We start from the raw sequence: 25,332 nt of genomic DNA, 5'->3' as shown, positions 1-25,332 counted from the left end.
CTCCATATCTATGTTTATGTGTATGTCTATATCTATAGCCTATATCTTATCTCTATCTATGTACCAATCATCTCAATATCTATCAATCAATCTATTTATTATCTATCTACAAATCATATCAATCACATCTATCTATCATCTATCTTTCTATCATATCTATCATCTATCTTTCTATATCTATCTTTCTATCATATCTATTTATGATATCTGTCTGTCTTTCTATCTTTCTATCCTATCTGTCTATGATATCTATCTGTCTATGATATCTATCTATCATCTATCTAATATAAATCTTCATCCTATTGGTCTTGTTTCTCTGTAGAACACTGACTGCTACAGTTTCAAAGTCACTCTGAGCAGAGCTGACCTACCAGCAAGGCTGTAGATGAGACTTCACTGGTTGGGAGCTGCTCTGGGCATCATGCATCCAGCCCTATGGAGGATACAGGCAAAGTACACAAGAGGTAGGAGAGAAAACATAACCCCACAGCGGGTCTGCAGACCCCTGACTGCTCCCCGACACATAAATGCTCAGGGAACAAGGAGAATCGCCACCAGTAGACGTAGCTTGGAAATAGCCAACCATCCAACTCTAGGGAAACCAGCTTCTTCCGCAAATCAGAGTTCTCAGGATAAATGCCACAGTTACAGAACAAGCTCAAGCAATCCGCCACATCCTGGACCAGTGACCCGGTTGCCTGCTCAAATGCATGGCATAAGAAGACAACTTCCAGGGTGGAAAGTGAAAACCATTACAGATCCAAGAGCTTTGAGATGCGTGAACCAAACGCATCCATGGGCCACGTGTGGACCTTTGGTCCCTGGGGCAAAAAGACTAATTGTAAAAAGATGCATCGGCAACGCCCGGGATTTTGTGAAGACAGAGCTGAGGAATTTGTGTGAAGGCATTACGGAATCAGGGATGACAGCCGAACCATGCGTGAGAGAGGCAGGCGTGTGGTGACCCTGAAGTCCTTCTCTTAGAACCCCGTGGCAGGGTTCATGCCAAAGTGAGATCATCCCTGGGACATGCTTCGGAGTTCCCCATCAGTCCATGGCTCTCCTCGGATACCACATTTCCCAGGATCCTTCCCTGGCAGCCCCTCCAAAGCCACACACGGCCCCGTCTCCCCTCTGCCCCCGGAACGTGTCACTCACACGCCGTCCACGTCCTTCTCTGCTGTCCAATGGTCGGCTGCCTCAGCAGGAGGAGAGCTCCATCGGGGCGGGAGTTTTCTCCTGTCTCCCCCTCCCAGTGCCCCTGTGGTACCCCGTGATCCTAGGACAGAGCCCGGTGCGTGAATCTGTGCCCGGTCAGTCTCTGCTGACCGAGTGCCTCAACTGTCTATTTACGGATGCGACTTAGGCAGCTGCACAGCTGCCCCGAGAGGGGTCCCCAGGAAGCACATGCTCGCCTTCTGCCCTCCCACGGGGAGAGGATGCCGGGGAGATGGCTGTGTCGCTGGGACCAATCCCACCACCCCAGCTGTGCCAGCCTCACACATCCTGTTGGGCAATGCTGTGGCCTGCAGGTTCCTGAAAGCCTGTCTCTGCAGCCGCTGACCCCTCGTGTGAGTACAGGGGCACCATTGTGCAAACCACCCAGCCACCAGGAGGGTCCACGCCGGGCCTCCCGGGTGGCAGAGACGGGCAGGCGCCTGCAGGGGCCCTTCCGGGGGAGAGGATGGGGTGGGACGCTGCAGCCGATCGCCGCCGGGGCCACAGAACGACACAGGGGCATTAGGTGCTGAGTGCCTGGGGCATCAGTCCAAGAATTCGGTTTTTTCCATTAGAATGACCTTAGTTTCTTTTTTAATTTTTATTTTATATGGGAGTCTACTTGGTTTACAATGTTGTGTTGGTTTCAGGTGTACGACAAAGTGATTCAGTTATATATATATATATTTTTTCAGATTATTTTCCACACTAAGTTATTACAAGATATTGAATGTTGTTCCCTGTGTTACAAAGTAAATCATTGTTGCTTATCGATTTTATGTATAGTAGTTTGTATCTCTTAATCCCTAACTCCTAATTTATCCCCTCCCCCGCTTCCTTTCTCCTTTTGTTATCATCACTTTGGAATCTAAAAAATAAATGAATTTACATACAAAGCAGAAACAGACTCACAGACATAAATAACTCATTTCTCTTGAGATGTGACTTCCGTGCAGTGAAACGCTCAGCTGCTGTGTTTTTCATGTGGGTGTGCGCGGTCTTCTGGGCCATTTTCCAACACCTACAACTGGCTCCCCAAGACTCCAGACCCCACTCCCTTCAGACCCCCAGTTGGGAGTCCCGGGCAGCCCGGACTTCTGACCGACTGGCTGTAAATCAGGGCTTCCCATGACCCGCCTCCGCAGGGTTGATAATTTGCTAAAACTGCTCACAGGACTCAGGCAAAGACTGGAATTGAAAACAAAGACTTTGCTGGTTTATGATAAAGCATGTAACTCAGCTGGGGTTTTTGGGTTTTTTTTCTTATTTCTTTTCTTTTTTTTTTTTTTAATTTATTTATTTTATTTATGTATTTTTGGCTGCACTGGGTCTTTGTTGCTGCGTGTGGGCTTTCTCTAGCTGCGGCGGGCGGGGGCTACTCTTCGTTGCGGTGCGCGGGCTTCTCATTGCGGTGGCTTCTTTTGTTGCGGAGCACAGGCTCTAGGCGCGCGGGCTTCAGTAGTTGTGGCATGCGGGCTCAGTAGTTGTGGCTCGCGGGCTCTAGAGCGCAGGCTCAGTAGTTGTGGCACACGGGCTTAGTTGCTCCGCGGCATGTGGGATCTTCCCGGACCAGTGCTCGAACCCGTGTCCCCTGCATTGGCAGGCGGATTCTTAACCACTGCGCCACTGAGGAAGCCCACTCAGCTGGTTTTGACTTAGGATCCAAGTCAGACGGGAGGAATGCACAGGGCAGGTATGGGGAGGGGGCACAGAGCCCAGTGGGTCAGGTGCGAATTCGGAGGAGTGAGGGCGGCTCTGAGCTCGCCCATCACGGCCGCTCGACCAAGCTCCCCTCCTTGGGCTCCGTGTGGGGGACAGAGTAATGTCCCCAAGGACCTCCAGGTTCTGATCTCCGTGTGGTGGACAAAATAATGTCCCCAAAGAGGTCCACATCCTAATACCTGGACCCTATAAAAATGTTGCCTTCTGACAAAAGGGACTTTACAGATGTGATTAAGTCCCGGCTCTCGAGATGGGCACTTGGTCCTGGATTAGCCAGGTGGGTGTGACATAGTCCACAAGCATCCCTGTAAGAAGCGGGCGGGAGGGCTTACAAGCTATAGGCTCCCACCGTGTCGACTCAGGAATTGTGGTCCTGTTAGAGCAGCCACTGGAAAGCCATTCCTTTCTACACTGCAGCCAGTAGAGAAAAAAAGAGGATGAGAATCTTCTGCCAGTGGAAGCGGGCGGTGGCACAGACCCTCATCCCATCCCCAGCGGCCAGCAGCGGCTTGGACCCCTCCCTGTGAGGAAGGGATGGTGTTTCCCTGGAGGAGCTGGAAGGCGCATTACGTGGTCAGGATCGATGGGCCTCGAACCATCCCTCCAACTACAAAAGCATCTTTGCAAAACATCACATTATTTTTTAGAGTAAAAAAACCAAAACAAAACAGAAAGCTAGAAAAATGCTCAAAACAATTTTAAAAAGCTACATTCAAAAAAAGTAAGCAAAACATTGAAAAAACATGAAAAGAAATTGTAAAAAAACCAACAACTTCCAGAAAGTCCCGGGGATGCAGACATCTGGAATTCACGCGTTCGCTGGGGCTTCTGTGACTTCTTCCACGGCTAAGACCTCTTCCTTGTCACCTTTTCCCACATCATGTGTAAATTTCTCCCAGAGGATCTGATGGGGAGAAGGATGGGGGTGTCAGGAGCCCCGTAAGCAGTGGCCATGGGGGGGTTTAGCTAGAAATCAGAGACGGGTCTCTGCGTCAGACCTTGCAGCTGGCAGATGAGCTTGTGGGAGGGACATCTGAGCCTAGGGTACCATGCACGCTAGGGCCACCCGGAGCTCAAGGGGAGTGGGAGATGGCTCGTCCTGGCCCCCTGTGGTGCGCAGGACCCTGGAGGTCCCAGGGAACTGGAGAGGGTGTGGGTCGGTGCTCCTGAGAGGAGAGATGCCCAGCTCAAGAATGGGGGTGAGCAAGCTGAGAGCTGGGGGATATGATGCCAGACAGCGGAGTAGGTAGATGTAGCCCCCTCCCCATGGAGAGGCAGATGTGATGGGTGCACCCAAGGGGGGGGTCTCACGTATGGGGGTCTCCCTTGTCCCTTGTCCTTTTTTCATCCTCTCTGGGAGCTGTCCCCTCCCGGAGATCTGGTCAGACCCCTTTCAGTCTGTCTCTACCTCTCTCTTTCTCCCTCCCCATCTTCCTTCTCTCCTTCTCCTCCTTCTCCCCCCACCCAGTTTCCGCAGACACAGCTCGCAGGTAAAACCCCAGTCCCTGACCCCTGAAGAAGGCCAGTGAGCAGGACACGGGATGGCAGCCACGTCCTGTGGACCCCTTTGGGTGGACACAGTTGAGATTCTGGGGTCCCTGTTCCCTCTTCTCCATCCTGGTTTGCCCCCCACCCCATATGTACCTGGTGGTCGATTTGATGGTTATCGTTCAATTTATCTTTGATCCGTGGAATTGGCGGGAATAACCTGTGTGTCCCTAGGAACCTGGTGAGACAAGAAATGTGTGAAGAAAAGACCTAGACGCCCAATTTCCTTCTTGCACCCAAAGGGGGCATGTTGTCATGTCACGTGCAAACACGCCATCCAGGCTCATTTCTTCAGAACAATTTCCTTTAAGAATCACAGAAGGACCAACTCCAGGCTTAGACCGTGGAGAAAATGACAGACTCTGTGAGGGTCTTTCTAGAACCTTCACTCACTCCCTTGGGCACAGGGATGGGAGTGGGGGACATGTCCAGTCTCCGGCAGCTTGGAGGAATCTGGGGTCTCTGGTGTTTAAAGACCAGGAGGCTTATCCAACCTTGAAGCCCACGGTTCCAGATTGGGCCGTCTTCTGTTGATGTCACGTATTTTCAATGCTATCTTTTAACCAGCATATTCCATGGTCCCACAGCAACCCAATCCTGCTGCATGTTCACAGGGGCGTTTATTTCCTTTCTCACCACATGAATGGTACCTCCAATCCTGTGACATCATCAGGAGAGGTTGTACTGAGCTGAAAGGTAGCCTCCAAATATATTCAACTCCTGTATATTCAACTCCTGACCCCTGAAACCTGGGAACGGGAGTTTATTTGGAAACGGGGTTTTTGCAGATGTGATGTAGTGAAGGGTCTGAGATGAGGTCCTCCTGGATGAGGGTGGCCCTACACCCAATCACAGGGTCCTTCTAAGACACAGAAGAGGAGAGACACAGACACAGAGGAGAAGCCCCGGGAAGATGGAGGCAGAGACGGGAGGGATGCGGCCACAAGCCCAGGGACGCCTGGAGCCCCCAGAAGCTGGAAGAGGCGGGAAGGACCCTCCCCTGGAGCCTCTGGAGGGAGCGCAGCCCTGGAACACCTTGACCTCAGACATCTGGTCTCCAGGATGGGGGAGGATGGATTCCTGTTGTTTGAAGCCTCTGGCTTGTGGTCACTGGTGCCGGCAGCTACAGGAAACTCACACAGCTTTTCTTTAAGATAAGTCTTCCGTGTAAGGCATGAGATCTGTCCCTGTCACCACAGCCAGTGGCCGGGCTGCCCAAACGCCTCTTTGCTCCCAGGTCCAGTGTCCCTGGGAACAGGGGTGCTTCGCAGTTGCTTTCACAGGGCAGACCAGTGTCTTGCCTGGTCCTGGGGGACATTTAGCACGGGACGCCCAACCAGGACAGGGGCATCAGGACAGGGGCCGCAGGTGGATGCCCACAGCATCCCCACATCCTGCAGGAGGGTCTCCAGGTGCAAAATCTCCCCATGCTTTGCAGAGTGTGTCATATCGTACACATGCAACTTTAGTCTGCATGTTCATGCTTCCTTGCAAAGCATTTGCCCGGCGGCCACAGACCCTGCGTGATGCCAGGGTCACACAACAGGAAAGATGACTGCAGAGGTGCCCACGGACAGGCTGATTGCAGTGGTCTGGGAGCCGGGGCTGAATAACTTGTGCTGGGGGAAATGAAAGTCAGAGGAGGAGAGACATTCTGAGAATTCCAGAAGCTCCAAGGGGCTGAAGGCAGGCAGAGCTGTGAGGAGTGTCCGGCAGGAGTCTGGGGGCAGGATGAGACCCGTGTTGGTTGCCAGCTCGCCTGCCACTGACGGATGCAGCATCAGAGCTGTTTCTCTCCTGGGTGTTTTTCCATCTCTCCAACTTCCTTCCCTTCTTCCAGACAAGTTTTCCTCCAGAAAACCCACACGCCAATTGGCTGCTGGGACTGCCTGGGGTGTTTGCAGGCTGCCCTCTCTTTTTTGCCAGCCGATTGGGACTGCCTTTGGAGTAAACACCGGCCCGCTCCGCTGACCACGGGGATGCCCACCTAGGACGACCTGGGCTTACCTTTTGAAAAGGCAGCTGACGGTCAGGCCACAGACGAGGGTCCCCAGGACCACCAGCAGGTAGACATGCACCAGGCTGGATTCTGGTTCTGCAGAGCCTGGGGAGAGAGAGGGGAACACGCCAAGTACGCCGGGGGCCGGGGTATGAGGTGTCACCACTCAGCCAGCTGCTGTCCTCACTAGCTCGCGGAGGGGGAAACACGCCCAGAGCAGGACGGACATCTAGAGAAAGGACCCAGTCCTGCAACTTTCACAAAAAGATGTTCGTGAGACAACACGACCCCGGGGTCACGTCCAAAACACATAAAGCGATTTTAAGACACAGCAACCCAAAGACGGAGAATTCAATTTAAAAACGGACCAAAAAAAGATGAATACACATTTCCAGGCATACGGTTTTAAACAAAATCGCGTCCCATCTATTCTTAAGCTTTAATTTCGTGTGCCATTTAGAATAAGTACTCTTTACAGTACATTATTTTTCTAACAGGGCACATTTGGTCTGTGAATATTTAAAAATCCAGTGAGAAACCCCAATTCTATCAGGATCCTCATAACCTGATGGAAGGGCCGCCATTGTGAGATTTTTCGATATGAACAGATGAAATGTGACCTATTACACAAAGCTGTTGTTGTTGTGTTTTAAAGCAACATGTTAATTGTCAAAAGTGCATATTCCAGAGGGGAAGTGAAACCAAAAAGTCACATGGAAGTCAGCCAAGTCTGTTTGGAACTCTATTCCGGGAAAAGTCTATTCTTTTTGTCTGTTCTTATTTTTTTGGTGGTGGTGGGGGGGCCATATTTTAAACCCATTTTTGAAGTGGGTTGTCAGTGTCTTTGTTCTTGGCTTCTCAGAATACTTTATATGCTTCGGAGGCTTGGCCCTTATCAAACGATTTGAAATATTTTCTCCCCTTTCATGGGTTGTCTTTTCACTGTCTTGAGCGTGTCCTTTGATGCACAAGAGTTTTCATTTTTGATGAAGTCCGGTTTACCTATTTTTTTCTTTTATCATTCCTGCTTTTGGTGTCACGGCTAAGAACCCACTGACAAATGCAAGATGGCAAATCGATTCCTTATTGTACTCAGCTGTCCCTTCCAGCTTATGAAATATTGCTGAATCCTTATTTCATTTCATAAATTCTACACCGGCAGGCATCAAAGGCATTGATCTTGGATCAGAAAAAAAAAACAAAAACGTATGCGTACTATGCTTGCTAAAACACTGAAGGTGTTTGAGACTGGATGTAAGGGAAGGTAGACTCTTAAGTATCAGATTGGCTTTAGGGTTGCCAACTAATCAAAGTTAGAAGGAGGAAGGCAGTAAAATCTGTCAGGCTAGCCCTCCCCCGATTAGAAAGAAACAGAGCCAGTTTGGATGTGAGCTGTATCCTGACCAGAGGTGGACCTTGATGGCTGTTTGGCGTGACCAGGAGGGATGGGTCATTTCCTGGTGGGGCGGAGGCTTAGGAAGGCTCTTAGTTATTCTTAAAGGGTCCCTCTCACTAGCCGTTGCTGTTGCCAGGGGAACAGTGTTGCAGGGGCCAGTGGGCAGGAACCCCTCCCAGAATGGCTCAGAGGTGAATTCAGGATGCCAGGATCTGTCCAGTGATGATCTTGGGACACGTACCAAACTCAGCTGGCTGGCTCCAGGCACCCCAGTGGGCTTTCCGGGCATCTGCCGTCCTGATCTTCACAGTATGTTTGGCTCTGAACCCCAGTCTCGGAAAGCTGTATTTATTCCCCGAGTCACCAGACACCACAATCTTCGGAGAAAACAGAAAGTTAGACAGAGTTGTTGCCTGTGTTGAGAAACAGAGTGCGGGTGTCTTTTCAGTTGCCCAACTGAAGTGAAAGATTCAAAGCCACACTCTCCCAATCTGGGCATGAATGTGGTACTTTACGTCCTGAGGACTTGGGAGGAATGCTTAAGGGAATAATGACAATGAGTGATTCTGCCATTTTCCGAGTAACCACTCCTGGGTTGCTAGGATCGTAAGTATAGATGCAGAAATGATTCAAGAGCTACAGTGGGTATGAACCGACCCATGGATGGATAATGCCCCTGTAAAGGATGTTAAGAGGACCAAGTTCAACTTCCTCATCGGACAGAGGAGGATACTGAGGTCAGAGTGGTGGTGAAACTTAGAAAAGATCAACAAAAAGTACTTTGATGATCAACCTCGAGAGGAATTTTGGAAGAAGACATCATTTCCTTGACACTCCAAGGAATATTTCCTTGACCAACATGGATAGAAGAGGGAGACCCCATCCAGGGGGCTACTCGATGGTGCCCCTATATCACTGACTGGACGGTACTCTAGGGAACCTCCATCCTCTGGTTTTCACCCCGTCCCCATCCTGGCCACCGCTGGACCAAGTTTGCAGTTGGCATGTGTCCATTGCCCAACACTGTACGCTTAAGCTACAAGGGTGATATTTTGGGTCAGAGTTGTAACTCACCAGTTGATTTCTACTGCTTCCGGTATTACTCTAGAAAAAAAAAAACCCAAACCAAAATAGAATGTTTATTTCTCTCCATTTTGAAAGTTTTTCATAGGTCTCATCCAATCTCCCCCTTTGAGTGCAGTCAGGAAAAACCGAAACAGTCAGGGCCCAACAAAGGATTGAGCTCCTTCTGTCCCCCCTAACCTGCAGTGGACCCCACACAGAAGGACGGAACGTGTCCACAGGAGGAAGGGTGCCCCTGTTCATGGCTCCTTCTAGAACCTCAGCTGGAAATGGATCCTAATAAGAATTCAGGTGGGCTTGGAGCAAAGGCTCCTCCTTGTCTGCACTGGGTCCAGGTGGACATAGGGAGAGGGTTCCTCCTTGTCTACACTGGGTCCAGGTGGGCTTGCAGCAGACCCTGAATTTTCCCAGATGTTCACCCATTCCGAGCCCACCTCATGTGCCCCAGGTCCTCACAGTGGGTCATGGGGGTGGCTGCCAAGCTTCTTGAGGCGTGGTGCCCTGCTTGGAGCAGTGTCCACTCACCTGTCTCTGGATATCCAGCTGGTACTGGAACTCCCTGATGGACAGTGTTTTCCGGGTCCTGGGCTTTTCCCACTGGATGAAGCAGTGTGATTCGTTGCAGTGCGCAGTGATATTGTTGGGTGGGTTGTATTGCTCTGTAATGAGAACCCAGCAGACACCTCTAATCCAGAATGCTTCCCCTGGACCACAGAGAGGAGACCCAGTTCTGCCTTCCCAACATTGATGGTAGCTCCCCAAGGTCACCGGGAGGCAGGGGTGGGTCTGAGTGTTGGCTCTTGGGGAAGATGATCAATCATGAGGCCACCATGTGCAGAAGGGAGGAAGTTTGGGTTCAAGAAGACCTGGGGAGACTTCCCTGGTGGTGCGGTGGTTAAGAATCCACCTGCTGATGCAGGGGACACGGGTTCGAGCCCTGGTCTGGGAAGATCCCACATGCCGCAGAGCAACTAAGCCCGTGAGCCACAGTTACTGAGCCTGTGCTCTAGAGCCCACGAGCCACAACTACTGAGCCCACGTGCCACAACTACTGAGCCTGCACTCTACAGCCTGTGCTCCGCAACAAGAGAAGCCACCGCAATGAGAAGCCCGGGCACCATAACAAAGAGTAGCCCCCGCAACTAGAGAAAGCCCGCGCACAGCAACGAAGACCCAACGTAGCCAAAAATAAATAAACTTTTAAAAAAAGAAGACCTGGGGAGGTAGGTGGTGATGGGTTTGGAGGGCAGGAGAGAGGCTGATTTGAGATGTCTTTAGCCTTAAGAGGCCTGGACTATCCTATGGGATCAGGGAGCCTGCAGGTAGAAGGAGGGGGCTGGCGTTCAAGAGAAGACATTGTTTGGCATACGGGAGTATCTTCAAGAGACCAGCCTGGAGCAGAGCACTAGAAAGAAGAGAAAGAGCTGGCAAAAAAAAGCAGAAGAAGTGAATTCACAGCGGTCCAGGGTGGGTGGAGGGGCTTGGACTGTCAGATTCTAAGGAGAGAAAGAGGAGGTGGCATCTGGGTAGATTCAACTGGGTGTACACTTGTCCTTGTAGCAGGTTACCCAAAGGGAGGGAAGGAGGGAAAGATGGGGGCTGGGAGGAATCGGGTCCACATGGAGCTAGCAAAGTCATGTTTTCCAACTGGGGGAGTTGATGCATGTCTGAAAAGGTCAAGGAACTTCAGTGTCCTTCATCGTTGAACAGATATCCAAACAGTGACCCCAAGACGGTGCATGCCAGCAATCAACAGGATGGGAGTTCTGTATCTGACTGCATTTTGACAGGCGTCTGTTCCATTCTAAAAGCTGAGACTCAATTCTGTTGTTGGAACTTTTGAAGGTCTGTTTGGACAGCTTGGCTGTGTGAAGCTTCTCTTGTGATTGTGAATCTCATGGACTCCACGTCCACATCGAGTAGATCTGATCATCTTTAACTTTCGAGATGAGATGCTCTATCCCTAGGATACTTACACTGGATTTTCCAGCTTAGAACAAAGTAAGGGATATAACTCCTCTGGCCCATCGTTGTGATCCGGACTTAGGATTCTGCACCCTGTTCTGATGTGTGGGACTTCTCTCCGACCCCCAACACCACCAAGCAATTCTCTGACACCAGCTGGGTGTCCTACAATTCAACTCAATTCTGACACTATCTACCTGGAGATAGCGTCAGATTCCACAGGTGAAGGGCTCAGTCCTCCCACTTCAGATGTCAATCCCAAGTCCAGGTCATCACCTGTGCTTCCAACTGACCTGCTATAGATCAAAGATTCCCCTGACCTCCTCCGTGGGTTTGATTAATTTGCAAGAGAAGCTCACATAACTCAGGAAACATTTTACTTACTAGATCACTGTTTTACGATAAAAGGACATAACTCAGGAGCAGCCAGACAGAAGAGATGCATTGGGCAAGGCATAGGCAAAGGGTGTGGAGCTACCATGCCTGCTCTTCTCGGGTGGCTGTCTCTCTAATTTGTGGACATGTTTGATTGAGTAATTAAGGATCTTGAGATGAGGTCATTCTGGATAAGATGAGCCCTAAATCCAATGACTGGTGTCTGTATAAAAGGAAGGAAGGGAGATTTGTGATATACCAGGAAGATGGACATGTGGACAGAGATTGAAATGATGCATCCATAAGCCAAGGACTCCTGGCCATCACCAGAAGCTAGGAAAGAGGCATGGGAGCAGAAGTTCTTTCAGACAGTCCAGAAGGAACCAACCCTGCCAATGCCTTGATTTTGGATTTCTGGCCTCCAGAACTGCAAGACAATACATTTCCATTGTTTTAAGCCTCCCAGTTTGTGATCATTTGTTACAGCATCTCCAGGAAACTTACGCAGATTTCAACGCAAATTCTGTCGGACCTACTAGGCAGTGGTTAAATCACAGGTGGTTGCTCTCACCTATTTCTTTTAACAACAAAACCGAATCGAAGAACTGGATTCCTGTTTCTTGGCTGGTACCATTAACCAGGAAGTAACTGTACGAAGTTAATCCCGAGAGGTCTTGGAGGTGACATCCCACGTGGGTTCCCGAGTCTTTTAGGTAACGAGGACATTCTCTTTCGATTTTTTTCCTGTAGGATTCCAAAGTGTTCAGAGAACAATCAGGGCATATTTCTTTCTTCACTGTATTTCTCAGGGTTGTCTACATGAGGTCAACACTTACTTTGAGTCTCTTATATACAAAAAATATTGAACGTCATTGGGCGCTGCTTGGCCCTTGGCCCAGGTGCAGTTCATGAAATCCGCATTGTAGATAAGACAGGAGAAGTTTTGGGCAGCTGTGCCTTCCCCACCTGGGAAGAGACAGAAACAAAATAATTTGTACATGGAGTTTAAAGGGGGATGGACCGGACGGCTTCATGGTTCAAAGAAGAATCAATACCAATTCTTCTCAAACTCTTCCCAAAAAGAGAAGAAGAGGGAACACTTCTTAACTCATTTTATGAGGTCAGCATCACTCATCACTCTGATACCAAAGCCAGACAGAGACACAAGAAAAGAAAATTACAGGCCAATATCCCTAATAAGCATAGATGTAAAAATCCCCAACAAAATGTTAGCAAACCATATCCAACAGCACGTTAAAAGTCAAATTTATCCCTTGGATGTAAGAATGATTTTACATACGCAAATCAATCAACGTGATGCACCACATTAACAGAGAGAAAGAGATAAACCACATAATCATCTCAATGGATGCAGAAAAAGTGTTTGACAAAATTCAACATCCATTCAGGATAAAAACTCTCAACAAAATAGGTATAAAAAGGATTTACTTCAGCACAATGAAGGCCAAATATGAAAATCCCAAAGCTAATGTCATACTCAATTGAGAAAAACTGAAAGCGTTTCCTCTAAGATCCTGTGCAAAACAAGGATGCCCACTCTCACCACTCCTATTCAACATAGTACCTGAAGTCCTAGCCAGAGCAATTAGACAAGAAAAAGAAATAAAGTTATTCAAATCAGAAAGAAAGAAGTAAGATGATCTCTGTTTGCAGATGATATGATCATATATGTAGAAAACCCTAAAGACTAAACAAAAAAAAAAATATTGAAACTAATACATTTAGTAAAGTTGCAGGATACAAAATCAACATACACAAATCAGTGGCATTTCCACACAGTAACAATGACATAGCTGAAACAGAAATTAAGAAAAAAAAATCTCATTTACAAGAGCAACAAAAAGAATAAAGTACCTAGGAATACACTTAACCAAGGAGGTGAAAGGCTTGTAAGTTCAATGTTATAAGACATCGATGAAGGAAATGAATGAAAAAAGACACAGATAAATGGAAAGACACCCTGTGTTAATGGACTGAAAGAATTAATAGTGTTAAAATGTCCATACTACCCAAAGTGATCTATAGATCAATGTGATCCCTATCAAAATCCCAATGACATTCTTTAAAGAAAAAGAAAAAACAGTCCTAAAATTCGTATGGAACCACAGGACTCCAAATAGCAGAAACTATCTTGAGCAAGAAGAACAAAGCTGGAAGCCTCATGTTGCCTGATCCCAAGATATATTACAAAGCTACAGTAATTAAAACTGTACTATGATGGCATAAAAGTAGACATAGAGATAACTGAAACAGATTAGAGAGCCCAGAAATAAATCCCCACACTTACGGTGTACTGATATTTGATAAACCTGCCAAGAACACACTAGGGAGAAAGGATTAGTGTCTTTACTAAATGATGATGGGACAATTGCATATCCACATGCAGAAGAATGAAATTGGGTCCTTATCCCACACCACATACAGAAATCAAGTCAAAATGGATTAAAGACTTAAATATAAGACCTGAAACTGTAAAACTCCTAGAAGAAAACATAGGGAAAGAACATCTTGACATTGGTCTCGGCAATGATATTTTGGATTTAACACCAAAAGCACAGGCAACAAAAACAAAAGTAGAAAACTAGAATTGGATCAAACTAAACACTTCTGCACAGCAAAGGAAACAATCAACACAGCGAAAAGCCAACCTATGGAATGGGAGAAAATGTTTGCAAACCATATGTATCTGATAAGGAGTTAATAACCAAAATATATAAAGAGTTCAAGCAACCCAATAGCGAAAAACAAATTTTTAAAAAACAAATAATCTGTTTAAAAAACAGTCAAAGGATCTGAATAGATGTTTTTCCAAAGAAGACATCCAAATGTCCAACAGGTACCTAAAAAGATGCTCAACATCACTAATTGTCCGGGAAATGCAAATTAAAACCACAATGAGGTATCACCTCACACCTGCCAGAATGGCTTTCATCAAAAAGACAAGAAATAGGGGCTTCCCTGGTGGCGCAGTGGTTGAGAATCTGCCTGCCAATGCAGGGGACACGGGTTCGAGCCCTTGTCTGGGAAGATCCCACATGCCGCGGAGCGACTAGGCCCGTGAGCCACAATTGCTGAGCCTGCGCGTCTGGAGCCTGTGCTCCGCAACAAGAGAGGCCACGATAGTGAGAGGCCCGCGCACTGCGATGAAGAGTGGCCCCCACTTGCCACAACTAGAGAAAGCCCTCGCACAGAAACGAAGACCCAACACAGCCATAAATAAATAAATAAATAAATAAATAAATAAATAAAAATTAAAAAAAAAAAAGACAAGAAATAACAAGTGTTGGCAAGGATGTGGAGAAAAGGGAAACCTTGTGCACTGTTGGTGGGGATGTAAATTGGTGCAGCCGCTATGGGAAACAGTGTGGCGATTCCCCCCAAAATTAAAAATGGAACTACCATTTGATCCAGCGATCCTTTTTATGAGTGTATATTCCATGGAAATAAAATCTGGATCTCAAAGAGATATCTGCATCCCTATGTTCACTGCAGAATTATTCACAGAAGCCAAGATATGGAAATAAACTAAGTGTTTTTGTGAACAGATGAATGAATAAAGAAGATGTGACACACACACACACACACACACACACACACACACACAGAGGAATATTATTCAGCCATGAAAGGGAGGAAATTCTGCCATTTGCAACAACATGGAAGGACCTGGGGGGTATTATGCTAAGTGAAATAAGTCAGACAGAGAGAGACAAATACTATATGATTCACTTATATGTGGAATCTAAAGAAAACTCATAGAAACACAGAATAGAATGGGGGTTCCAGGGGCTGGGGAGGGTGGGGGAAATGGGGAGATGTTCATCAAAAGATACAAATATCCAGCTATAAGATGAGTAAGTTCCAGGGATCTAACGCACAACATAGTGACTATAGTTAAAATACTGGATTGTTCACTTGAAATTCACTAAGAGAGTAGATCTCCAGGGTTCTCACCACAAAAACAAAAACAAAAACAAAAAAAACTACGTGACAGGATGGATACGTTAATAGCTCAGTTGTGGTAATCATTTCACGAAGTATACGTACATCAAAACACCAAATGTGGGAATTCCCTGAGGGTCCAGTGGTTAGGACTCAGTGCTCTCACTGCTGAGGGCCCAGGTTCAATCCCTGGTTTGGGAACTAAGATCCCACAAGCTGTGCAGCATGGCCAAAAAGATAAAAAAAAAAACAAACCCACCAAATGGACATCTTAAATATATGCAATTCCTATGTGTCAATTCTATCTCCATAGAGCAGAGAAAAGTGGGGGAATGTGCCCTGATGCTCATGGGGAGGGGGAGGATCCCCACCATGTTTTCCCTACCTGGGTTCGGGTAGACCAGTGTTTCTGAAATTCGTCTTTGGTTGATATTTACTTCGACAGTGAGCGTGACTCCCCCATGGAGAGAACAGTCCTGAAAAGTGCACTGACATTCCTTGTCTTTGACCTGAAAAGATGTCATCAGTCAGTGAATTAAGAACCAGCCTTCTTTTGTTTCATCCCGATGTCGTTTGCTCCTACCCTGACCCTGTGATGACATCTACCTCCCTCTGTGACATCTCCCCCAGGTACCTTCTTTGGGAAGACGCCAACTAGCAGCATTCAGAAGGTCAGAATAGAGCTCACCTTTTTTTTTTTTTTTTTTTAATTAATTTATTTTATTTATTTATGTTTGGCCGCGTTGGGTCTTCGTTGCTGCGTGCGGGCTTTCTCTAGTTGTGGCGAGCGGGGGCTACTCTTCATTGCGATGTGCGGGCTTCTCATGGCGGTGGCTTCTCTTGCGGAGCACAGGCCCTAGGCACGAGGGCTTCAGCAGTTGTGGCATGCAGGCTCAGTAGTTGTGGCGCGCAGGCTCTAGAGTGCAGGCTCAGTAGTTGTGGTGCATGGGCTTAGTTGCTCTGCGGCATGTGGGATCTTCCTGGACCAGGGATCAAACCCGTGTCCCCTGCATTGGCAGGCGGATTCTTAACCACTGTGCCACCATGGAAGTCCCAGAGCTCAGCTTTTAATGTGAGAGCCCTCATCCCTTTAAACCGTATGGGAACTTCACACCCTCTTTTATGGGATTGACTTTTCTTGTCCTATCTCATACCCACCATTCTCTCACAGGTGTCACGTTTACATTGTATCCAAGTCAGTCTGTTTACTTTATTTCCATTGAACAGGCAGAGCTAATACTATTTCTTTCTCAGGATTAAGTCTTGCAGGTGGACCAACTGAGCAAAAGGCTGCCATTGCAGGCAGCCAGGAGCCCCCAGGCTAATTGGAATAGGGATGCCTGAGGGAGGAATGGGGTTCCCTCAGGGAATCAGCCCAGTGGACACATCTTGGACACAAGCAGCACTTTGCTGGTGCACTTCGAACCATGAGTCTGTGATGTGTCCCAATGTCACGCGTATGTTTTTTATTTGTCCTGCTTGACGAGAGCTCTACAAAGAACAGTGATTGAGCACATCCAATCCATCTTACCTTTTTTTTAATCTGTCCCTTCTCCTTGTGAATCAACACACATTCCCCGTAGGTAGCGTTTTCCTGGCAGTCCCAAGTTAATTTTGTCGTCTTTGGGTCAAACTTCACGTTTAGGCTGGAGTTCTGTTCCACGGTTGGAAGATCTGAAACATACAGCCTCAGGAGTCAGAAACTACTCCTCCCGTCTCCATTCTCCCTTAACCAATGCGTCTCACGTCTTGTGAGCAGAGATCAGGGCTGGGATTCACTGTCCCCCCACCCCTCTCACATCCTCACCACCCCCTACCCCTTTCCCACCTCTCCTTCCTGCCCTTTCTGCAAGGGGAGATGTCCACTGTGGAAATAAACCAAGACCAACCAAGCAGGAGGGAGCAAAGGCTACTTATTCAGATCCTGCCATAGTGGAGGGAGCCGGCCTCCATCACCTGTGTCTGCAGAACGGGTGGGGGAGCATTCACATCACCAGCAGGGTGAGCACAGCAGGAGGTGTGATGCTGGTTGACCGTTGCATACGAGGATAAAATGAAATTAGATGCAGGCACTGGGATGTGTCCCCCAGAACCCAGGGTCACGGGAATGGGGGCAGCAGGACGAGGTCAAGCACATTCGTACGTTTATTCCGGTGCTCCTGGCTCAGGAGGAATGAGGGCGCCAGCAGCATGGAGAGCAGAGCGGCCATCGCCAGGGCACACATGGAGCTGCCCGAAGGACGTGCAAGTGCTGGGGGAAGAGAAAATCAGCTTTCATGGGGGTCTTGACATGGAGACCAGTGACGTTTCCCTGGGGGGATGTCCAGGGGAAAAACACAGGACTCTGTCCAGGGGGATGGTCAGCATGGTGACCTGGCCAGCCTGGATCACTGCTGCCCACAGAGGGTCCTCAGGCTTCAGTAAGCCTCAGAGATGGCCCCAGAACCGAGAGCCTGTCCTCAAGCCTGAACACCAGGTCCGGTCTTCCCTGCTACCCTCTGAATCACTTTGGGCAAGTTGCCCACCCGCCTGGTCTGTAACCTGGTGGCAGGGGTCGGGGGGTGGGGGGATAACTCCCAAGTCAAAGGCAATGAAAGGCCATGTACCGCGCCCGAGGGTGGGGTTCCTTCATGCAGTGGGAGACCCTCCACCTGACCCTTCAGCATCCTTTCTCCAGAGCCTGAGGATGAGGGTCCCTCCATGTAGTGCATTTGGGGAAACCCAAACCCTGAGTCTCCAACATGGTTATCAGAGTCTGTGGATGGGAATCCCTCCGTGCAGTGTCTTTCTCTCTGCCCTAAGAGACTGTAAGCCCCCAGCCATAGCTGTTTCTCTATCCCCAGAAATGCATCCCCAGCATATGGGTATCAGGGCGCTGGATACGCATTTTACAAATTGAGTGGATTATTTCTCCAGAGCAGACTGTGCTAAAAGCAGGTGTAGCCCCTGGAACAGCTGCTGAAGGTGGGAACAGAATAGCAGGGATGGTCTATGTAAAGAAAATATAAGCCATTTATATACATATATACGTTATTATATAATTCCCCTATGTATTATTTACAAAATCTATCTCTTCATTTATAATATATATCTTCGTATAAAATTGTATATATAATGGGAATTATATAGAAATAATTCATGTTTGTATGAATATGAACAATTTTATAAATAATATTGATACATAAGGACATTTTGTCACTTATTTATATTATCGTTATGCTAGGAGACTCTCTCTCTCACAAGCTTGCTTCACACTTTGATCCCTTCATTATTCACACCCGATGAGGGAAGTGTTGATAAATGAGCAGAAAGACAGACACAAAATCAGACAGACGTCATGAGTTTGTAGGGGCTGAGCCTGACATGGATGTACAGTTCCCCACAGAGCGTGGAAACTGGGGAGCTTTTCCTGCCCCCGAAGAAAACTGTGGCCTGTGTTACTTTCCTTGTGCTCCTGTAACAAATTCCCACAAACTTGGCATTTTATTTTTTAATTTTTTTATAAATTTATTTTTATTTATATTATTTATTTTGGGCTGCGTTGGGTCTTCGTTGCTGCATGTGGGCTTTCTCTAGTTGCGGCGAGCGGGGGCTACTCTTCATTGCAGTGCGTGGCCTTCTAACTGCGGTGGCTTCTCTTGTTGCAGAGCATGGGCTCTAGGCGCGCGGGCTTCAGGAGTTGTGGCACGCGGGCTCAGTAGTTGTGGCTCGCGGGCTCTAGAGCGCAGGCTCAATAGTTGTGGCACACAGGCGGCTTAGTTGCTCCGTGGCATGTGGGATCTTCCCGGACCAGGGCTTGAACCCGCGTCCCCTGCATTGGCAGGCGGATTCTTAACCACTGCGCCACCAGGGAAGCCCCAGACTTGGCATTTTAAAAACTACAAACTTAATCTCTTGCAGTGCTGGAGATCAGAAGTCTGACAGGGTCCCTTTGGGGTAAAATCAAGGAATTGGCAGAGCTGGTTCCCTGTGAAAACTCTACAGGGGAATGTATTTCTCTGCCTTTTCCAGCTTCCGGAAGCCACCTCCTTCCTGGGTGCATGGTCCCCCCTCCATCTTCAAAGTGCATTAGTCCAACCTCTTCTTCATCATCACAGCACTGCCTCTCTCTTATAAGGACACTTGGGATGACACTGAGCTCAACCAGATAATCCAGAATAATCCCCCATCTCAGTACTTTTCACTTAGTCCTGTCTGTCACGTAAGGTAACATATCCAAAGTTTCTAGGGATTAGGACGTGGGTGTTTTGGGGGACGTTATTCTGTCGACCACAGGGGGATCAGACGTGGACCTCTTTGGGGGACGTTTTCTGTCGATCATACGGGGATCAGGACGTGGAATGCGTGACTCAGGTGACCCATGAAGCCACGGCTGCCACATCACTGTGATTACAAGATGCTTTGGGGGGCTTCCCTGGTGGCGCAGTGGTTAAGAATCCACCTGCCAATGCAGGGGACACGGGTTCGAGCCCTGGTCCGGGAAGATCCCACATGCCGCGGAGCAACTAAGCCCGGGAGCCACAACTACTGTGCCCATGTGCCACAACTACTGAAGCCCGCGTGCCTAGAGACTGTGCTCCGCAACAAGAGAAGCCACCTCAATGAGAAGCCCGCGCACCGCAACGAAGAGTAGTCCCCGCTCGCGACAATTAGAGAAAGCCCGTGCACAGCAACGAAGACCCAATGCAGCCAAAAATAAATAAATAAATAAATAAATAAATTTATTTATTTATTTTTTAAAAAAAAGATGCTTTGGGGAAAATTACAGCCCCTTTGCTTAGTGTCTTATTGCTCTGACTTTCTCTTACTAATCAGACTGGATTTGGGGAGAGTGGAACAAGAAATGTGGGTTCAGGTTTCCTTTATGATATTAACACATTTTTTGAGATCTTAGAATATTTTTTAAAACTTGAGTTTTGCAACCATTAAAAAGAGTCATTAGGAACAAAACAGAAAAATAGAAGCAGTAAGTACACAGAGAGACACGGAGGAACTTTCAGTGCATATGACTAAGTAAAAGAACCAATCTGAAAAGGGCACGTAGTGCATGATTCCAGCTCTATGACATTCTGGAAAAAGCAAAACTGTGCAGACAGTAAAAGGATCCGTGGTTGCCAGGGGTTAAGAGAGGAAGAGGGATGAAGAAGTGGAGCACAGGGGATTTTCAGGGCAATGAAACTGCTCTGCAGGACGCTGTATATAATGATGGATACAGGTCATCGTACATTTGTCCACACCCATAAAATGTGCAACACCAAGACTGACCCCTAATGCAAATTATGAACTTGAGTCAAGAATCATGTGTCCAACTTGCTCCATCAATTGTAAGAGATGTACCACACTGGTGAATGGTGTCCATCACAGGGGAACTATCTGTAGGGGAAGTGGGTACGTAGGAATCCCCTGTACTTTCCACCTAATGTTTCTGTAAACCTACACCTGCCTTACACAAAGTCAATTAACATTACAAAAAAAGAGTACTACAAAAGCACCATGCTCTGTTCCGATAAAGCCACGCTCCACAGAAAACACCTGGTCTTCCGGCTGGGTTTGGGGTGGCATCTGCCACTCTGCTCATCGTTTCCCCAGCAGTATTTTTGGTTGCGGTGATGCATTTTTTGGTGTTGCTGGGACTTGGAATGTGGCCTTACCTCTTTCCTTCTCTTGCGCTAAGTTCTGCCAGGCCACACCTCACCTCTTCGTGCTGCCAGGAATCCCATCCTTGTAACACTTCATCTTTTCTCTGAGGGCCCTCTCTCTCTGCATTTTATGGTGCATGATCACATTTTCTGTAATTTCCTTGGATTTATGGAGTCTATTGGTCTAAATGCAGCCTCTGTCTCTTGCTGTTTTAGTTTCCTGGGGGCTGCCCTAAGAAATGACCACAAGTTTTCTTTCCTTTCTCCCTCTTTCCTCCCTCCCTCCCTCCCACCCTTCCTTCCTTCCTTCCTTTGTTCCTTCCTTTGTTCCTCCATCCCTTCCTCCCTCCCTCCTTCCTTCCCTCCTTCCTCCCTCCTACCCTTCCTTCCTCCCTCCCACCCTTCCTTCCTTCCCCCCTTCCTCCTTCCCTCCCTCCTTCCTTCCTTCCTTCCTTCCTCCCGGCATGTCCCTAATTCATTCCTTCTCTGTCCAACCCTGTCCTGCCTCTGCTTTTTGGAGGCCCCTCCCACTATGCCCAGCACGCCTACCCCTTGGACCTCCATCTCCTCATTCTCATGTCTCCCTCCTGGGCTCCAGCCGCACCAAGGGGGCTCCTCCCCTTTCCGCCAAGGCTCTCGGACGACCTACAGGACCCGCCATCAGCAGACCGCTGGCCCAACTCCTCCGCGCCATTCCACTCTTTGCCTGTGTCACCCCGGGTGACTTTGGCATCTATTGTACAAGGGGGATCTCCCGACTTCCGTGAGCCATCTCCACCAGCAAAGGCCCTCCCCTTCACCCCAGCTGCCTTCACATGCCCAGTCCCCCGGCCCGGTGTCACCTGGACACCCCCTCTCGGAGACCTGTTCATGACGGCCCCAAGCCTGCTGTGCTCCACAAGCACCAGACACCCTCTCCTCACACCCCAGCTGCCTCTGCTAAGAAGCGCCAGCACCTCCGACGTTTAATTCGCTGTTTCCATGAACGCGCCTCCTTTCCCACCTCCTCTGTTGAAGGCTGGACTGGCTCATCTATTGGAGCCAGGAAGGAAGGAAGGAAGGAAGGAAGGAAGGGAGGGACGAGGGAAGGAAGGAGGGAGGAGGGAAGGAAGGGAGGGAAAGAGGGAGAAAGGAAATACATTCCCTGAACCTTCACCATCTCCTCCTGGCTGGATCCCAACGATGGAGGACCCCACCCACTCCCTGTTTCAGGTGTGCACACCTGGACCACCGCACACCTGGAGACAAGCACCCAGCCTCAGATTCCTGCCCCCAACTCCCCCCCCCCCGCCCCCTGGGACCTCACTTGCTATCGGAGAGGAAATAAAAGCCACAGACCAGACCTGTTCCAACTTCCCCACCTGACTGACATCTCCTGCCTTCCTCCCACGATGGGAAAGCACCCAGCTTCCTCCACCTGCGAACGGGACCCTGGACCACCCAGCTTTCCTCTGGGTCTTGTCCCCGATCCTCTGTGCTGGGGCCGGGGCACCCTCTGGCTGCACCCCAGAGGCTCTAGGAGAGGACCTTCCTGGGTCAGTGCACACCCACAGCGACTCTTGCCTTGCCTTGATTTTCACATCCGCAATTTGTGCAATGCCCTTGCGGTTTGAGCTGAGCTTCACTGAACAGGACGGGGGATGGGCCGTGGGCGGGGCGTGGAAGGGCCACAGTCTGAAGCTTCTTAGTCCTCTGGTTACAGCACCTGCGTTCATCCCCTGGCCCTCTGTCCCGTCAGCTTCCTGGGCGCACTTTTCTCCTCCTTAGTGCCTCGCATCGTACCTGCCTCGGGGAGGGGGGTGGACACACAGCGGGTACCCAAGGATACACACTATCTTAGACTGATCGACACCCTACAGCCCGGTTCCCCATTCAGCTTCCTCTGAACTGAACCCCCCTTGGCTTCTTGCTCATTGTGATGGGGCAAAACCAGAAACTTCTGTAAACTTGACTTAAAAAAAAACCAACCAAGTTCTCACACACCACAAAGGGACACAGAAATCCACACAAAGGTTGCTGCTTTAAATCATCAGTTCACCGCAGCCCCCGGCTCTTGGTCGAGGACGGTGAGAAAACCTCCAGAGGGCAATTCACGCAGAGCATGAGATAATTACTGCTATGATGTATCATGTTCAGACATAACCTGGTTTAATTCTCACCCCCGTCCAATGAGGCAGCTCCTGGTACCCTCGCAGAAGCGGCCAGAAGACCAAAGTCCAGTGAAATCTCATTCTTTTACTTTATTTGTTGCCTTGATTTTTTTTAAAGTCGAGGCAAAATTCGCACGGTATAAAATTCGCCCTTTTAAAGCGTACAGCTCAGCAGCACTTAGCACATTCATAACGTGTATCCACCACCTCTGTCTGGTTCCAGAACCTTCTCATTCCTCCAAAAGGAGACCCCGTCCCCTGAGCTGTCACTCCCCATCCCCCTCCCCCCAGCCCCCAGACACCATGAACCCACTTTCTGTCTCTGTGGATTTGCCCGTTCTGGTTGTTTCCTATAAATGGAATCATGCCATATTTTGCCTTTTGTACCCACTTTCCCTCTTCTTTTGGTTTTCACCAGGCTGGGTTTTCTTTCCTCTTTTCAAGATTTCAGCTTTACACAGATGTCAGCTGGAAAGAAGGCGCTGAGACCATGTCTCAGAACAACATCTCTCAAATTTGAGGCACACAGGACACACCTTGAGGGGGTATGGGTCCATGGGTGACCCTTGCACAAGCTGGCATTTTGATCTCGCTGTGGTCCTGGGGGGTGCCACACATCACTGTGACCGGGCAACACACAGACACAGAATGCAACGCCACCCTCTTCAACAGCACCTGTAACCCGGGCAGGCCACCTGCTCTGCAGGACACACAGCTCCACGAAGGCGTCCCACCCGAGCCTTTGGACTAAATCCAAGCCACGTTCCAGGCACAGGACACTCCACAAACACCCACTGCAAGCTGGCTGACTCCCCGGGACTCATTCAGACCTTAAAACGCAGCTTCACGTGCTACAAGATGTACCCATCACCGATCACCATCTTCACCTCGGTGCCCTCCACCCAGCAGTTTTTAGTGCCCACCCTCAAGTTCTCACCCGCCCGGAGTGCCAGCTGCCCAGAGCAGCAACAAAAGGTCCCCTAGTGACTGGACACTCTGGAGGACCCCAGGGTCAAGGGGACCGGACTGCCCCACCGTACCACGCTCGCCCCTGCCAACCTGCGTTCCTCCATGCTGCTGCCTGACGCTCCCACATCTGGCCGATCTGACAACTAAGTCTCTTCCTTGTCTGATTGCGTGACAAGAACATTTCGGCTCAATATCTTCCTTTTTTTTTTCCTCCTTGATTTCCTCCCCCGTCTGTGGTGTTTCTCATTATAAGGAATTGGGAAACCTTCATGGTGGAGTTGCCCCCCTTCCCCATAGATACAGAGAAGGTCACCTTCCTTAAAGTTCAACCAGGTGGCTCAGGAGGTGGCTCAGACCGGCTACCAGGTAGGTCTCTCGTCTCACTGCCCGTCTTCATCATTGACGTGGAGAAGGCCATTCTTCTCGGAGTGGACACCATGGTGGGTCTTCATGTCTTCGGTGGAGAATACCCCCTTGCTCACATTCAGAACCAGCCCAGTTCTGTTCAATCCATCAGAACTTTCCTCAGTATCCCAGGGATGTAAGACCAGCCAGAGTGGGTAGGAAGTGGCTTTCCCGCTCATGATGGGACCAGGCTGAACAGAAGGGTCATGGGGGCTGGGGACACAAACGCAGCACTGGATGTCCCCAAGGAGGGTCCGTGACATGAGGTGGTGGACAAGAGTGGGTGTGGGGTTCCATCGGGACCACATCCTGGGTGTGAGGGAGAGATGATGTCTCCCAAGCTAACTGGGGCTTCGGGCTTCAGAGATGCAGGAATGCTGGTACCGGATCAGAGTTAGGGAAAGAGGAGATACAGGCAAAGGGGATGGAGCTGGGGGCAGGCTCAGTCCTGCCATGTTTAACTGGCTTCCCTGACGAGCCATGAAGGGGAGGCGTCCATCAGGGAGTCGGATGTAGGGGTCGGCCTCAAGGGAGAGATCTGAAAATCTGAGCAGGGGACCTTCTCCTGAGCTCCCTTCCGGGCGGGACTCCTGTTCCTGATTCTCACAGGATTTGAGTGGCTGCAGAATGAACATACTTGGGTAGTAAAGAGTTACCTCAGCGGCCCTGGGTGGTCCACACCCTGCCCACTGCAAAGAAAGGTCTGACCGTTGACCAGCTCCTGGGAGGTCGCCTATGAACCCTTGGAACATCCTGCCTTGTTTGCCTAGAGCCTTGGGTCACGCCCAGTGGTCTGTGCTCCAATGTGAGTTATGATGGGATTGTGGCTCATGCCACATCCGGACCTCGGGAGGGGCTGGTGACTGAGTAACTCAGGTCAGCCATGTGGACGCTCCGTGC

The 25,332-nt window shown here is 49.2% G+C and overlaps 1 protein-coding gene across 1 annotated transcript; it reads right to left on the bottom strand.

Moving 5' to 3' along the window:
- Window positions 1-2,465: 2,465 nt before the first annotated feature.
- LOC133081677 (granulocyte-macrophage colony-stimulating factor receptor subunit alpha-like) lies at window positions 2,466-24,162 on the bottom strand. Its single transcript, XM_061178024.1, has 12 exons — window positions 24,118-24,162; window positions 17,413-17,520; window positions 16,801-16,943; window positions 15,655-15,778; window positions 12,143-12,272; window positions 11,878-12,050; window positions 9,492-9,625; window positions 8,958-8,987; window positions 8,125-8,260; window positions 6,496-6,592; window positions 4,585-4,666; window positions 2,466-3,844 (listed from the first exon to the last, which is right to left on the bottom strand). Exons 1-12 carry the CDS (start codon window positions 24,152-24,154, stop codon window positions 3,749-3,751), a joined length of 1,290 nt encoding a protein of 429 aa, XP_061034007.1. The 5' UTR covers window positions 24,155-24,162; the 3' UTR covers window positions 2,466-3,748.
- Window positions 24,163-25,332: the final 1,170 nt, after the last annotated feature.

Source organism: Eubalaena glacialis, chromosome X (genome assembly GCF_028564815.1).
Source record: "Eubalaena glacialis isolate mEubGla1 chromosome X, mEubGla1.1.hap2.+ XY, whole genome shotgun sequence".
In the NCBI taxonomy this organism is placed as follows: domain Eukaryota; kingdom Metazoa; phylum Chordata; class Mammalia; order Artiodactyla; family Balaenidae; genus Eubalaena; species Eubalaena glacialis.
The sequence above is the reverse complement of the archived record's forward strand: the minus strand, read 5'-3'. Positions and strand labels throughout refer to the sequence as shown.

Coding starts and splice junctions, on each gene's coding strand:
- LOC133081677 (XM_061178024.1), bottom strand. CDS start 24,154: ATGTGGGAGCGTCAGGCAGCAGCATGGAGGAACGCAG. Junction 15,779..16,800: donor AGGGACAGATTAAAAAAAAG/GTAAGATGGATT, acceptor ACATCTTTTCAG/GTCAAAGACAAGGAATGTCA. Junction 8,988..9,491: donor AGCTGGATATCCAGAGACAG/GTGAGTGGACAC, acceptor TTTTTTTTCTAG/AGTAATACCGGAAGCAGTAG.